Source organism: Protomyctophum parallelum (assembly GCF_964188405.1).
Source record: "Protomyctophum parallelum genome assembly, chromosome: 15".
Classification (NCBI taxonomy): Eukaryota; Metazoa; Chordata; class Actinopteri; order Myctophiformes; family Myctophidae; genus Protomyctophum; species Protomyctophum parallelum.
This window is the reverse complement of record NC_139710.1, coordinates 20,610,076-20,626,279: the sequence shown is the minus strand read 5'-3', so window position 1 is coordinate 20,626,279 and position 16,204 is coordinate 20,610,076. Positions and strand designations below refer to the sequence as shown.

The following is a 16,204-nucleotide window of genomic DNA, read 5'->3' as shown; positions in this document are numbered from 1 at the left end:
TTTCCGTGCTCAGACATACATACATATAAAATCTACACTAATATATAGGCCCTCAAAAATGTAATTGAAAAAATCACACCCGTGTGAAGTGAGGTGTGCTCTTATCATCGTACATCATCTCATTCCGGCCAATCACAATTTGCGTCCTCAGCTTCGTCATCATTGTTTGTATTACGCAATGTTTGTGCACAAGTTAACTGCACAAACACCATCTAGGCTGGACATAGGAGGGGCTTGTGCCCTTAAAAAACACAAACCCTTAGGAAGGCAGTATGGGTGGGTACGGGTGTTATCACGGTTAAAATGGAGTTTGAAGTTACAATGGGTTTGTATAAGGCGGCGTGTCTCAAATGAACATCTCAAATGTTTGCTAGAAAAGCACACTTGACACACTTGACCTCATGGAGAGCGATCTTTATCATTGGCATGTCTGGTGTATATTCGGCGGTGTTGGTCGTCCACCTTTGTCAAGTACCATGTCCCAGGGAACAGATCGGCCACTGGGCTCTGCGGCACATAACTAGCGAGGTGGTGTATCTCTTCTCGTAGCTTCATGTTCTCAGCAAACACGGCAGGGGGGACCTTTCTCCGTGAGTCCAGTCGGACCTTAAGGTCACTTAGGCTGGCGAGCATTTTGTCCAGTCCAGAGCTGGGTGTACTGTCCTGTGTAACTGTGAGAGAGTAGAATGTAGCGGCGAGTCCTGACCCATAGGAGAAGACCCCAATCTTCTGACCCGACAGCTGTTGAAGTGTGTGTTGAGCAATGACAGACGCTAGGCAGCCGTACACTGAAGGGCAGTACATGTTGCCGTTCTGGTTGGAGACCAGGAGCGACGGCTTGGTCTTGTGCTCAAACAGCTCAGTACTGGCTTTCATGAAGGCTTTTTCTACGTCCCGGTCGAAGTAGGTCTCCTCTAGTTTCACGTCTCTGAGTGCTTCCAGGCCAGCGAAGGGTCCCGTCTCAGTATTGGGGTTTGGGTTGCTGAGGAAATCATTCAGCATGAGCCGGGCCAGGGACTTCTGCACCAGCTTGCAGTATGGCGTGTGGAAGACCACGAAACTGAAATCCTCCAGGCTGAAATGCTTGTCCGCGCTCTCTTTTTTCCACTGCGCTTGGATCTTGTCGCGGTACACGGAGTAGCACCGATCCAAGGCACTGAGGTAGCATTCGATGGACAGTTTGCCGTTCACTACGGGGTACTCTGACAGCATGTCAGGCTTGTAGAAGTCGTACACATGCCTCATGTGCGTTCCCCGCAGTCCTCGGTCGAAGACGAGAGGAGCGTTGGCGCCGACCAGCATGGCCACCGCCCCAGCACCGCCCGTGGGCCGAGCGCTTCCCATGGCGTAGACGGCGATGTCCCCCGCCACCACCAGAGCGTAGCGGCCATCCCAGTAGCTGGACTCGACCCAGTTTACAGCGTTGAAGAGTGCCGCCGTCCCCCCATAGCAGGCGTTGATGGTGTCGACCCCTTCCACGTCTGTGTTGCCGCAGGCCTCGAACAGCTGCATCAGGACTGTCTTGACAGACTTGGACTTGTCAATGATGGTCTCCGTCCCTACCTCCAGCCGCCCAACGCTGTCGTAGGCCAGCCGGTTCCCCTCCATGAGACGCTGAACGGCGGTGAGGCACAGCGAGTTGATGTCCTCGCGGTCCGAGCAGAAACCCATACGCGCCTGGCCCAGGCCCTCTGTGTACTTACCGGGGGAGACGCAGTCGAAACGCTCCAGGTCTGCCTGGTCCACATACTGCGAGGGGAAGTACACCTCCATGGCGAGGATGCCCACGTCTTTCGGCCACGTGGTCGCCATGATGCTTGCGGGATCTGATTTGAACATTAAGCCAACAATACAAAGAGATCTTCGATTTGGTTCAAATCCACTTAAAAGGGCCCGTTTTCTATCGGTACAGTGCATTATTTATACCGGTAAGACCACTGTCCCATATTAGGACACATCTATACAGGTTCTGCTCCCAACGTGACGTCAATCCTACTGACGAGTTATCTCCCTCCGAGAGTTTAGGCATGACTCTGAGACCCCCTTTCCACCAGTTCAGCTCTTTTTGGTTCTTAGTCCATGAGCCAGAACTCCAAAATCGGTGGGAAAAACTAGACCTATATTAAATTGTTTGTAGGATCAATACAAGTAAATTAATACATGATAATAACCCTTCCACGAGTGCATGTGTTTGGTCCGACGGAGCATTGGTCCGATCAACAACCTACCTCAAACCCTCACCCTAACCCTAACCTCCCCCGGGCAGACACCTAAACCTAACCCCAACCCTCTCCCGACCCCCAGCGCACCTCGGACCAATGCTCCTTCGGAGCAATGGTCCGTCGGATCATAGTACGCCCTTCCACAGTGACAGTAGTAGCTTTTTCATATTTTCGATTATTTTGCATATTTTCCTACATAATGGCTCATTTGCATTTTGCACATTTAAAAATGTAAAATGTGTAATACAATAAATCATTGTCTTCGTGTAAGTACTCAATTGGGGAAGTTTCATGGTGATAACAATCCAATATAGGTTTTTATGGTTTTATACCCGTTCCAATTTTGGAGCTCTGGGCTGGCTCATGGACTAAGAACCAAAAATAACTGAACCGGTTGGTTCAACAGACTGTAAAAGAAGAATAGGTTCAACCATTGGGAACCAAATGGTGGAAAAGGGGCCTGCCGCCTGAGTAAGACAGAGTTACGAAAACCCCTTTCACTTCATGGGGCCAGTCCAATGGCGGCGGGACAACAAATAGGGACAAGTCCGGAAGAAAGCCTGCAGCTTTAATGATCTTAAATCCATTTATTTTAGATTGTTTTGTAGTAATCGATTAGTACAACATAAACATTACAGAGACTTTAGTTGTCACTGTACAATACTTTAAAACAGTTGTCATGTTGCACAGTATGCACACATGCCTAAAATAGCTCTTATTTGCGCCGCCCTCGTTGAAAACAATGTAGGCCTACCTAGGCAGGCTATTTCAAACTCCAGCTTGTCCCCCTTCGTGGCATGGGCGCATGAAGCGCTCGGTTTCTGCCCCCTCAATATCGTAACTCTCTCTGGTTCAAAGTAACGGTTCTGTATGTGACGTTGACGCGATGACGTTCACATCGAGACCGAAACGCCTCAGCGTGCTTCTACGGATGATGGCAAGGTTCAATTCATTTTCGCTGCAGCCAGGACGGTTTGGGGGAATTAAAATAATGCTCCATCGAAATGAAACAACACGATGTACCAATTAACACCGCGATACAAATGTAAATGGGATTTCGGTCCCTTTGGTTGATCATTTCACGGTTTTGGATGAATTGGAGGTTGTGGTCACTGCAGGTTGACACTTGACAGTCACAGTAACGTTGAAATGATGCTGATGGCGTTTAGTGTAAGTGCGATACCAGGCCAATGATGTCTAAAAGGTACTTTATTGAATGTGTCAAAAAACGATATGCTTTATTAATGACGATCTTAGATCTTTAGAGATGGAAGTTGACTGTTGACATAGGCTACTGTATAGTAGACTATAATTTAGCCATGGTTCACATGACAGGTCGTCTGATATGACAGTCAAGTATGGGCCAGTTATATTCTATCTGTTCGTCTGTCGCAAATATGCAATAAGTACAACAGTGAATGTTGGTTCCAAAGTTTTCATCTAGCCCAGTAGTACAGTAAATTAATGTAGCCTAAAGCTATTCACTGTATTTAACTCACTGTATAGGCATATTAAACCTAATGGACCTGTAAGGGATTGACGATTATGTTGGATAGACTTCGGCCACTACTGGACCCATAATATGATGTACAGTGTAATCAAAAATATTGATGATTTCAATTGCATTGACTCTCATGACTTTTTTGTTACAAACCTGACATCAGGATACGCCTCCAATCTGGAAAAGGCCCAATCACTGAGTGTTATGGAGGACAATGGATGATCCCACAGGAGATCAGATTCAAGCGCATTGGCAGCCATGGGCGGGCCAAAACACCCGGTCCCCTGCTTCAACTCATGGACCCCAATATAACCCTGTACCCAACTTACAGCATCTCAATCTGACCTCAGATCACCTACCAGCCTCTGTGCATCACAACCAGGACAATCAGAAAAACTACAGCGTCCTAGCACCCTCACACGATGCTCATTATGATGCACTGTGCAGAACATCTCACACTGGCCACAGTTATCCACCCACGGCATTACATGCTAGCAGCACTGACCAGAATGCACAACCTGTTCATATTTTATCCACATCTCCAGTTGTAAGCCAAGGAAGAAACATACCTCCTCCACCTTCCGTCCCGATTTCAAACCGACATACACAGTCTTGCAGACCTCCACCCATGTCACCATGTGCCCCCGGCACCTCCCGAAAAGCAGCCTCCCCTCCTGTCCAACCCTCATATGCTCACCAGGGTCTATTCAACGGGCCGAAGTCACCGCATCAGAAAGAACCGGCCGCCCCCCAGCATCCGATGCGGCCGTGTGTGAACCAGAGACCACAAAGCATATCTCAGACCATGTGTGGAAGACCACCAGACCTGGGTTCTTCTCCTCTTTCCCCTCCTGGGGGATTCGGCTACGACCCCGGCCACACTTCACCCACCTCTCCTGTCCAACAACCAGCTCAGTGGGCACCTCCAACACCGCATTACAGTGGTACGTCTGTATGGCATGTGTCTGTGTGAGTGACTGACTGTTTATCTCTGGAGCTAATATTGCAAACTGCTACATTTGCTCACATGTTGTCAACCTCCACGCATTGAGGTATTTAACTTGAACATTATAGAGGAAGCCAATGGTGATCAGCTAGCGCCCTCAAATCTATTGGACTATTAGCTAGAGAATCAGATAGTTTTACAGTCAATTTTAATATAATTAGCCAATATAAATTGGGTAATTATATATACACACATATAAATAGTTATATAAAAAGGCATGCATTGAGATAATGTGTAGGCAAAATAGAAATTATACATGACTTGAAAGTAGACTAAATACATACAATAACACCAGTATGGTCCTTGAAGTAACTTGCTTATTAACTTGGAACAATCCATTGCCTCTGTCCTTATATTTTCCTCAGGGGTCATATATGATCCTGTTCCTGCGCCAGCTGACCATCCTTGCAGAAAGCCACCTGAAGAGGAGAACATGGTCTGAATGAATAACAGCACCAACAACATCTTCATCTTATTGTTATTATATTATTATGTTATGTTGGAGTAATGCAGAGGTGTATGTGTTATGTTCATGTCAGTGTCAGTTTGTAGATGCTTGGGTTAAAGCTGATATAAGCAATAATATGTCAAAAGTTTAATTACCTTTGTCTTGACTTGGTTGTTGTACTTTGTTTCCAGTCTCCCAGCTCCGAGTCTCGCTATGGTTTGGACCCGAAGCTGCTGCCCAGCGCTGTAAGCCCTCCTCTCATACTGCATGATTATTTTCACCCATTTCAGTCAGTTATCATTGACTCATTTCTTTCTTTCTTTCTTTCTTTCTTTCTTTCTTTCTTTCTTTCTTTCTTTCTTTCTTTCTTTCTTTCTTTCTTTCTTTCTTTCTTTCTTTTTTCTTTCTTTCTCAGGTGTTGGTGATGGCAGAGGACAGGGCAGAATGGGAGGGTAAGGTTTTCATGTCAGAACCCTACTCCTCCCTTCCCCCACTAGCTACCACAGCCTGCATCGTAGAGGACATGGGTAAACACACACACGCACACACACACACACACACACACACACACACACACACACACACACGCGCATGCATGCACACAACCTAACCTATAGTGTCTGTGTCTCTGCTACTGTCCAGGTAATGCCAGTCCCAGAGCCATCCGTTCCACCTGTTACTGTGTGCCCTGTGAGGGCCAGACCGCCTTGCTCAGCCACCTGCCCCTAGGGGCTCTGATCACCCCTCTGGCTACAGAAACTCCTGGAGAGGTTGGTGCTTTATAAAACATTCTAATAGATTTTTTGATGCGTTGCCCAAATACAGCGTCACAGAAAAAATAATGAAAATAGCCAATATTCTGTCTGTCTGTGTCTGTTTCTGTTTCTGGGCTTACCTGCCTGTCTGTGTGTCCCCCAGTGGTCCTTACCAGTGTGCGGTGAGGCAGAGTGTGTGACAGGTTGTGCAGAATGTGGGGCCTACATGTGCCCTGGGATGGGCTGGCAGGATTGTGGCCAGAGATTTTTCTGTCCCTTCTGTGGTAAAGTCAGCGAAGGTAAGACAACAAATACATGATTTGGAAAACATTCAATTTACTTTTATTGTGCGTTCAGTGGGGGTTCAGTGTCAAATAGTGTTTGTTGGCACACATTTGGCCTCATTTACTGTACGAATATTGACAGTATGAAAGAAAATTGGGCATCATTTCTACACATACATAGCCATTTACAGTATCAGATTCAACATGAGTGTACAGTGTAAAATATAGAAGGATGCAGTCTATGGCAAAGTACAAGCCCACGTCATCGACTATGTGTGTCAAATATCAATGTGTGTGTGTGTGTCTGTCTGTCAGTGCCCTGGCAGCACTACCAGCCCACCAAGGGGGTGGATGGGGTCAGAGTCGATAGAGACAAGAGGCCTGAGCTCAATATGGGATCCTATGAGATCCTAAACTCTCAGAAGGTTTGATTAACTTAATTACTATTGTCAACTTTGTGTGCGTTTGTGTATGTACAGTACCGAGGAGGTATTGTTTAATCTTAATCGTACGGTTCGCCATCTATGATTCAATCCTTATTCAGAGATAAAAAAACAGTTTTTCTTTGCGACAGTGCCTCACCCTCGCAAGGAGGTGAAGTCAGTGACAGAATGGAAAATCTAATTTTCTTTTTGGAAAAATAATTTTGGAAAGCATTTCAATATTTCTTTCATATTCCCCCCCACCAAAATGTCCTCAAAATGAATAAATGTCACGACATCAGGACGTTTGTAGTCTATTTTCATTCATTAGAATGCATTTGTACTGTTTGTGCAAATGTGGTACTTCTTAGAAGCCACTATGTACAGTATGTGTGCTGCAGACGTGCACTCATGCATTAGCGAGTACACGTGTAAAATTGCTGTATACCATATATTTCAATCCCAGGATGAAGCTGCAGTGCTGCTGCTAGCTATAGACGTATCTGCCTCAGCACTGAGAGGAGGACAGCTGGACTTTATAACACAACAGATACAATCTCTACTCGCCTCTCTCAATGGGTATCTCACTCTCTCTCACACACACACACACACACACACACACACACACACACACACACACACACACACACACACACACACACACACACACACACACACACACACACACACAGACCCTGCTGAATAGTAGCCTCGGTCCCAGGCTTACTCATCTGCGAAGAGAAAAGCCTGGTCACAGGCAGAGACGCTATCGGCGGAAGTGTTGGTCAGGAACATCCGTCAGATTTATTTCCCCCGGATACAACACTGATTTGTAGCATCAACGTCATTTCCTTGAGCAGTACTTCCGCCAAAATCCTGCAACTTCCGCCCAAACAAATGATAGCGTCTACAGTGTACTGTAGGTCTTGCCCAGCGTGGCTGAATAGTGTCCAACAATACAAGCAAACAGAATAATGGCTAATTTAAATTTAATTTGGTTGTCTGCCCTGTCACAAACCAAAAATAGCCGTTATCTACATTACAACGCTATCTACAATGCGCCACGGTGTGACGCCTGTTTAGATAGATCCATTTGATTAAGTATGAATCAACCATAACTGCTTGGCTTTGGTGTGGCACTATTAGTCAGTTTATGTCTTTTATCTGATTGGTTGGAGGAAGGACTGTGATGCGCAATCAGATGTCCGGGTGGGTTTGATGACCTATGACAGCAGGCTCCACCTCTACAACCTCAGCCCCGCCCTGTTCCGCCCACACATGCTGGTTGTCACGGAGACGGAGGACCTGCAGCTCCCTGTGCGGGAGGGGCTTCTCGTCGCCCTCAAAGACTGCATAGACAGTCTTGGCAGGTAACAGTCATATCCTCAAAGACTGCATAGACAGTCTTGGCAGGTAACAGTCATACAGACCAGTCTGACCATCAACTAGCAGCTAGTTGATGCCCCGCATTCCAAAGTGAAATTTTAAATCTTGCTATTAACCAACTTTGACATTGTACTGACATTGACACTGAGGCATTAAGTGGGTCGGTAAAGTGTGACTGAATGTTTTCTTCTGATTTTCAACATTTTGTGTGTGTGCGCGTGCGTGTACGTGTGTACGTGTGCGTGTGTGTGCGTGTGTGCATGTGTGCGCGCGTGCGTGCGTGTGCCAGTGTGTTGCAGCGTCTCCCTCTTCTCAGTCCAGAGTGTGATGACTCCAGTGGAGTTCCTTTGGAGATGCCCCTCACAGCAGCTTTGACCATATTTCAGGTCAGCATGGACCTGATGCATAATTATACCACAACCCATTCTTATTATAAAACCTGGAGGCACTCTGTTCATTTATTTTCTATGTATTGAGCAGTGGAATATTCTGGTAACATGTACGTTGTACATGGCTGTACGTATCTGCGTTCTTACTGTTTCACGTATCATCTTTTGCATAACAGCTGTGTAATGCCAATTGAAGTCCACCCAGTCCACCCCTACTTGTGTGGGGTTGTAAATAGTTTCAATGTACAATTTAGGCATTTGAAGAGTACGTGTTGAGTATTTACTAGAGTTGTGTTGTATTTAAGACTACCTAAAGTGTGACCAATACCAAAGGCAAGACTCCGACCAGAATTCTTTAAATTCTAATTGAGACAATATTACAATTGTTCTGTTCTGTTTAATTCTTGCTGCTTTACAGGCGATGAGTTGTCCAGGGAAGCTGTTGATGTTCCACACTGCCCCTCTGGTGGAAGGGGCTCACACACACTGCTCCTCAGCATTCTTTGGCTCCAACCAACCAAAGGTAACAAACGCACGCTCGCTCACAACTGTACACATGGTTATGCCTTGTTCCATATTCTTGCTGCTATAGCATATATACAACCTACAAGGTATCTCTATACATTCTTATGCCTTGTTGCACATTTCGTTTTGTTGTTATGCAGCTGCTTATGTTGCTATTGCTGCTATAGTAATTCTATAGTAAAGGCTTTTAGTCGTCTTATTATCTTGGCTGTATTATTGATATTGTTCTTATGTTGATGTTGCACAGTATGTCTAACCTCACCACACGTCGCTGCTTGTATGTATGAGTAGAGTAGTGACAGAGAAGAATGATTCTTCTTGATTCTTGACAAACACAAATAATTGAATTCCATTTTCCAGTCCATCTTCCAGCCATCAGAGTTTGCCGTCTCATTGGCCAATGACTGCATCAGTCAGGGCTGTGGCGTGCACCTTTACATCCTGTCCCAGCAGGAAGTGGGAGGGGCTTGGCCGGGACACGTTCCATATCTGACAGGAGGAGCTCTGTACACCTACAGCAACCTGCAGGTAAGGGGAGGTCTGTACACCTCTCCATCGCTGTTATGGAATATCAAACATCCTTATGATACTGTACATGTTCATCACATGACTCCCGATATAACGTTGCACGATTTGTGTGAGTTTTGAAGAAAATGGCATTAGTAGAATAAAGTGTCTTTAGAAGAAAATGCCAAATGGCACACATGCACAACATGTATAAATCAGGCTTTAGTCACCAGCCTTGGCGATGCACTCATCACCTGGTTGTCTCTTATACTGTATCAACAGCTGGACTTTCCTCTCTTACCCCCCACAGGGTGAGATGGACAGGCAGCGTTTCAGCACCGATCTGCAGAGGAGTGTGGAGACAGAGACAGTCTACAAAGCTCAGCTCAAGATACACGTCAGCAAAGGTGTGTGTGTGTGTCTGTGTGTTAGCGTGCCGTGCATGAGCATTCGCTCCCATAGTGGAAGAGAAAGATGGAATGCGAAAGAGATAACAGACTCCATCTTGTGCCACCCTTATCCCTTATCCCTAAACTAATTTGCCATTTTTTACTATTTAAAAAAACATTTTAAAATCTTTTAAACTAGCCGATCTACATTGAGACATAGAGCACCGAAGTCCTGACGTAACTCGCTCATCCCGACGATTCCCCTGGTTCGCGGAAGTGATTTCTCTATGGAGAATAACATGGGGTGATCTTAATATCGTCTACTATAAGCGTTGTGGTCCAAAAATAAACAAGCTGTCTCGGCGTTATTGTCGGGAAGGTGTCTCTGTATCGTTTGCAACAGTCAGTCACTCATATATGATACAGTCTGCTTCTAGCGAAAATCTAACTAATTCAGCAGCAGTAACATTAGCGTTTTCTCTCAGTCAGTTGATTCTTCATATCCATATGAGTGAAGCGGCCGGGGTGACATGTTTATTTTTCAAACACAGTTGTTATATGAGGCGATCTCAAATCGCCTCAATGGGGATTTCAATGCAACTAAACAAATACATGAACCTGGGGACAGACGCCCTCTACTGAAAGTGACGTCAGACTTCGGTGCTCTATTGTGAGCTTGTAGATCGGCTATTTGAACTATTTAAAAAGGTTAAAATAGGTTTAAATAGTAAAGAATTGCAAATTAGTTAAGGGTTAAGGGGTGGCGCAAGATATAGCCCAACGTGTGCACGAGGGATTCTGTGAGCGAGAGTAAGTTTCCTGTGTGTGCATGTCCACAGATCTGCGAGTGTCTGGGTGTTATGGGATGGTTGTCCCAGGGCCAGGTCCCAGTCAGGTGGCCCTGGCAACCCTCGACTGGCGCACCACGCTGGCTGTGGAGCTCACACACTGCAGGCCTCTGGATGAAAAGAGGGGCGTCGCAATACAGGTACAGTTAAGTGCAGCGGGACTACCTTTTTTTTGCAGAGCTTGGGAGTTGATGGGTGCTGATGGGGTGCTTGTTAGTTAGTTAGTTTCATTTATTGCCCACTTGTGGAAATTTGTCTTCGGTCTCAACACTTACACAATCATTTTCATGGAAAAAAATGCAGGACAACAGTGGCAAATACATTAAAAACAACAAATCTAGCGAGACATGGTATAATTTAGTGCCTTAATGGCATTTGGGATGAAGGAAATTTAAAAAATGTTACTGTTAGCTTTTGGTACTTTGACCGTCTACCAGAGGGAAGTAGAGTGGATCCCTGCAGAGTGGATGAGAGGGGTCATTTGCTATCTTGACAGCTTTTTTCCAAAGTACTTCCTTGTAGATGTTTTATAGGTTAGGGTTAGGTTTAGGCATAGTCTTGGTGAGGTTAGGGTTAGGTTTAGGCATAGTTTTTGGGAGGTTATATAACCCCGCCCTACTAGTAGTAGCCGGCGCAGTAAAACAAGCACCCCATCAGTGCCCATCGACTCCCAGGCTGTGCGAAAAACAGAGTCCCTAGGTGCAACAGAATTGTCAAGTCAGTTCTGTTTCTTATTGCGATAACAATAAATGAACAGACATAACAGGGCCCGCCCCATGCAAACGGAACCCTGGATGTCTAGTTACCACGGCTTCCTCTCCGTATTAGGTGGTGCTTTCCTACAGCAGCCAGAGAGGTGAGAGGAGGACCCGGGTTCATACACTGACTCTGCGCTGTTCTCGCCTCCCGCAGGACATCTTCCGCCACTGTCAGGCTCAAACGCTGCTCACCTTCTACTGCAAGAGGAGTACGTACGAAACCCACTGTCCATTATCATCTTAGTGATTATTCTATCAATTACTTTTTCGATTCATAGAATAATCGATTAAATTAATGCAAAACCTAAATTGATGAATGTGATTATACACTTAATTGTACAACGGTGTCGTGCAAAAACGAAGAAGCCGATCTAGATGCTCAGAGCTCACAATATTATTTTGAAAATCTTATATTGTAAAATCTAATATTTTATGCACCCCTTTTGCTATTCCCATGTTAATTTTTAAACCTTTCTGACCATTTTTGAGGATATCACCATCCAAATATGACTGCTTTAAAGTTTGCACTGGTTCTGCAATGCAATTAATTGCCTTTATGGGTGGACGGTGGGCGCCACAAATGTAGCTGTCCTGTTTTGACTGGCCAAGCCAGTCCATGTGGTCTATGTTTTGACATTGGTTTGTTGCCCTCCTCAGCATACTGTGCAGCGCTGCAGCGCCCCCTGCAGGAGCTAAGGGAGGAACTGCAGGCGGAGGTGACAAGAGCACTCGCCTGCTACCGCAAACACTGCAGCTCTGCCTTGGTGTCTGCAGGACAGGTACGTAGATACTGTTGTAATCAGCCTCATGCCGTGTTTTTGTTGTTTTTTAAATGGGAAAATGATATTTCGGTCAGGAGATCTTCATCAGGTTAAATTTCATACTGTAGTGTAATTTACAAAATTAGGGCAGTTTGAATTAAGCCTGCCAATTACATTGATTATGCATTATATCAATAGGAATAGTTTTGACAATAAGATATTGTTGAATTTGGCAATATTTGCCATTTTGAATTACTCAAATATATTAAAAATGTAACCAACATAATAGTACATACATACCTCCAACCACACACTATTATTTTTAATTCTTTTAGTTTCCCAAAGCAGTCGTGTCACTAATAATTATTGTCACAGGCACATTATTACATTGTTAACTGTACTTAACTTAATCATTTCACATTTGTCAATATTGGTCAGTGCAGCTATATCTTTTGACCATAGATTAATTATAAAGCAAGGCTTTTGCACACCTACAGGCGACAGGTGCGTAGGAGAGGGTACGGAACAAACACCCGCACACTGTCTTCAAATGCAGTGACCAACTTTTATTCAGTGAAACAGCAACGTTTCGGCCTATGCTATCAGGCCAAACTGTTCCCATTTTTCTTTCACAGGGAAAGTTTTTCATGAAGCTTCAACCTGCAAAATGTTGTCCTGATAGGCTTACCTTTAGGCCAGACAGCCTACAAAAAGGATGCTTTCCCATTTGTGGTCATAAAGATAGCCTGATGAAGGCCGCATAGGCCGAAACGTTGCTGTTTCCCTGAATAAAGGTTGGTCACTGCATTTGAAGACAGTGTGCGGGTGTTTGTTCCTTTTTCATAGATTAATTATAAAAATTGTGTGTGTGTGTTAGTTGGTCCTCCCCCAGTACCTGCGGGCGCTGCCCGTCTACATCAACAGCCTGAGGAAGAGTGAGGTGTTGCTGCCAGGCCTACAGAGCTCCATCCCCCAGCGGCTCCAGCTATGGTGCCAGCTCCTCCGAATGGACGCCAGCAGCACGGCCACTCACTTCTACCCCTTGCTGCTGCCGCTGGTATGTGACAATCATCACAAATCACTTTGAGCATGTCTGGAGTGGAACATGTATTTGAATGAACAACATGAAACATTTGAAAAGGTTTGGTTCTGGTGGTGTTTTAACAAAATAAATGCTCTCTACCTCCCTTTTTTATCGTCAGTAGAGTGCAATCAAAGAAGTTGTGTGACAATATTTTAGACATATATCGTGGTAGGTGGGCCATAAATAATCTGAGGACAATACCACTTAAACCCCTATATACTGTACTTTGTTGACTCGGGTCCCCCAGGCCCAGGGGTCTATACTTAGCCCCCTCCGCAGGTGCCTGCAGATTCTGGTCCTGTGTTCTATATTGTCACTCACTTTCTCTGCCCGCAGCCTCTGTCAATAGACGGCTCCAGTGGCGCTAGCTCCCCCAACCTAGCGGATGCGGTGCGCTGCAGTGCCGCCAGCCTGGACCCTGCAGGCATCTACCTGGTCCACGGCCCCCTGGCCCTGCTGCTCTGGGTGGGAAGTCAGGTCCCCGTGCAAACCCTGGTCCATCTCTTCAACGCAAGCTGCTTCTTGTCCATTCCCTCTGGGGAGGTGAGCCAGTTAGAGATATCACTAACCACAACATTTCGGCATTTAGCTTTTGGGGCATTTCATTACAGGCGAAACTTTTCCAACAATGTTCAAAGATAGCCATTGTACAATGGAACATGTTGGAATGACATGCTTTTGCTATTCGCCGTACAACTGACAAAGTATATAGGGCTTATACAGTAAGTGATTAAAGATGATTATACAGTGGAAAGTGAGGTGAAATGCAGTCAGATCGCACAGGTGTGAGGAAAGTAGAGAAGATGAGCCAGGGTAAAATGGACTAATTGAGTTATTTATACTGCATATTTTGTTGTTTTTCATTTTGATTTACATTCGACATACTACTGTATGCATATTTATGTTGTTCCATCAGACCAAGCTGCCAATCCTGGACAACCCCCTGTCCATCCATATCCGATCCTTCATCGACACACTGGAAGACAAGGTGCCTTATGCTCGCAAGGTGAGTATTCTTCTTCTTCTTCTTCTTCTTCTTCTTCTTCTTCTTCTTCTTCTTCTTCTTCTTCAGCGAGGCTAATAAATAAATGACAGTTACAGGAAGTGCTACAAAATACCTAGGATACCAACCAGGTAGACATCAAACGTTGCAAAATAATATGTGTGAACAGGTAAACAACATGCATTTGAATTACATAATCAACGTCTAAATAGGCAACAAGTGGAGATACAAAGACATGTGGAGTGCTAGCGGGTGAGGTAGTCTGAAGAGATGAGTCTTTAGAATGTAGTGGAAAATGAGGAGGGAGTCTGCAGTCATTGATACGAAGCTGGGCAGGCTCCTTGGTGAGCTAATCTTCTGGATATGCAAACCTACAGGAGTATGTTGCATTGTGTGCACATGTAGTAACACACATTCACCACAGAGTGGCACTACTGAATGATGCAGCAGGTGTATTATTTGGGATCCATGCCCAAGGCATCCTCACTGGCAGTTGTAAGAGGAGTCCCTGCTGGTTCTCTTGGGTTCAGATGCTTGTTTTGCATTCCAGTCAGTCAAATGCCTCTTCTCTAACCTTTAGGCAGCTAAATTGAATGGTTTTTAATATTGAAGAATATTTGGCGGAAATTACAACAGAAACAAAGTGAAAGGCAACGGGGCAGCAGTGATATAGATTTTATGCAACACCGACTACTGCAAAAACTTCCATCTGATCTAATAGGTCTCAGTAGGAATACGACGAGTCTGTCCATCGTGTCTGCACAGGAGTGGTGTGCAGTGTGCACTCATGCACTGCACATGAAATCATTGCATGTCGAGATGTGTCAGGATAAATTAAATGAATTGTGTTTCCACTTGACAGCTTAATGCCACTGGCTGTGGCCTCTGACAACTCGGCATCACTGTGTGTGTGTGTGTGTGTGTGTGTGTGTGTGTCTGTGTGTGTGTGTGTGTGTGTGACTGTGTGTGTGTGTGTGTGTGTGTGTGTGTGTAACCGCAGTGTGGGAACTTGTGTGTGCGTCTGTCGCCTCCAGACTTTCATGCAAGACCGCTAATAATTCTAAGTGTGTGTGTGTGTGTGTGTGTGTGTGTGTGCGTGCACTCCCCACAGCTCTGGTTGGTGAAACAGGGGGACAGTTGTGAGGAGGCCCTGCAGCGCCAGCTGGTGGAAGACAAGAGTCCCAACGGGGGAGCGTCATACGCTGACTTCCTGTACCACCTCCACGTCAACTCCGTCAGGCTGCTGCAGTGACCCATGCACACCCACGCCCCCCAAACCCCCAGGGAGGCTCTCCAACGTTGAAGCGATTGGCCCTACTGGTCAGAGCGGGGACTGCAAGCGGACCCATGGAGTTATGACGAGGAAACCCCGTGCAGCTGGGCTTTATCGTTGAGCGCTCGTTTGCACCTTCGCATTTTAGTCACCAAATTTTGGTGCCCAAATCGAAAAAATGCGGAAGTAGACCGTTCTTCCAGGTGCTTCAAAACGCCACTGAGCAACTTCCATTGAAATGAATAGGGGGGGGGGGGGGGGGGGGGGGGGGTCCGGTCCGGTCCGGTCCTCCCTCTATCCTTTTAAAACTCTATGGTTCTATGGTTCCTGTATTCACTATTCACTGTTTTTTTTTTTTTTTTTTTACACACTACTGCTGTTATTATTTAGGAATACGTGAAATTAGGGTGAGGGCTATGCATGTGGAACGTTTGAAGTCATACAGGTCAGCAAGTCTTTATTTGTTCATTTAACTCTTGGGCATTACAAATTACAAACAGACCCCCCGTTTGGTTACATTTATTTTGTACACTCAGGGTTACAGATGGATAAATGAACGGTGGATCATTTTTTACTGTTTGTCATTTTGTGTGTGTGTGTGTGTGAGGGTGTGTGTGTGTGTGTGTGTGTGTGTGTGTGTGTG

The 16,204-nt window shown here is 45.5% G+C and overlaps 2 protein-coding genes across 2 annotated transcripts; one reads left to right on the top strand and one right to left on the bottom strand.

The window, feature by feature from the left end:
• Positions 1–399: 399 nt before the first annotated feature.
• LOC310871719 (hydroxymethylglutaryl-CoA synthase, cytoplasmic-like) lies at positions 400–1,839 on the bottom strand (the record flags this gene model as incomplete). The annotated part of the gene is made up of 1 exon (XM_083783358.1): positions 400–1,839. One exon carries the CDS (start codon positions 1,837–1,839, stop codon positions 400–402), a length of 1,440 nt encoding a protein of 479 aa, XP_083639484.1.
• Positions 1,840–3,206: 1,367 nt separating this feature from the next.
• Positions 3,207–15,806, top strand: LOC310872331 (protein transport protein Sec24C). The gene is made up of 21 exons (XM_083784106.1): positions 3,207–3,426; positions 3,887–4,667; positions 5,095–5,165; positions 5,369–5,422; positions 5,593–5,704; positions 5,820–5,947; positions 6,096–6,231; positions 6,532–6,641; positions 7,105–7,217; positions 7,817–8,008; positions 8,314–8,410; positions 8,832–8,936; positions 9,299–9,466; positions 9,756–9,852; positions 10,674–10,822; positions 11,511–11,649; positions 12,098–12,219; positions 13,079–13,258; positions 13,622–13,828; positions 14,202–14,291; positions 15,400–15,806. The coding sequence occupies exons 2-21, from the start codon at positions 3,938–3,940 to the stop codon at positions 15,538–15,540; spliced, it is 3,141 nt and encodes a 1,046-aa protein (XP_083640232.1). The 5' UTR covers positions 3,207–3,426; positions 3,887–3,937; the 3' UTR covers positions 15,541–15,806.
• The last annotated feature ends 398 nt before the right edge of the window (positions 15,807–16,204 follow it).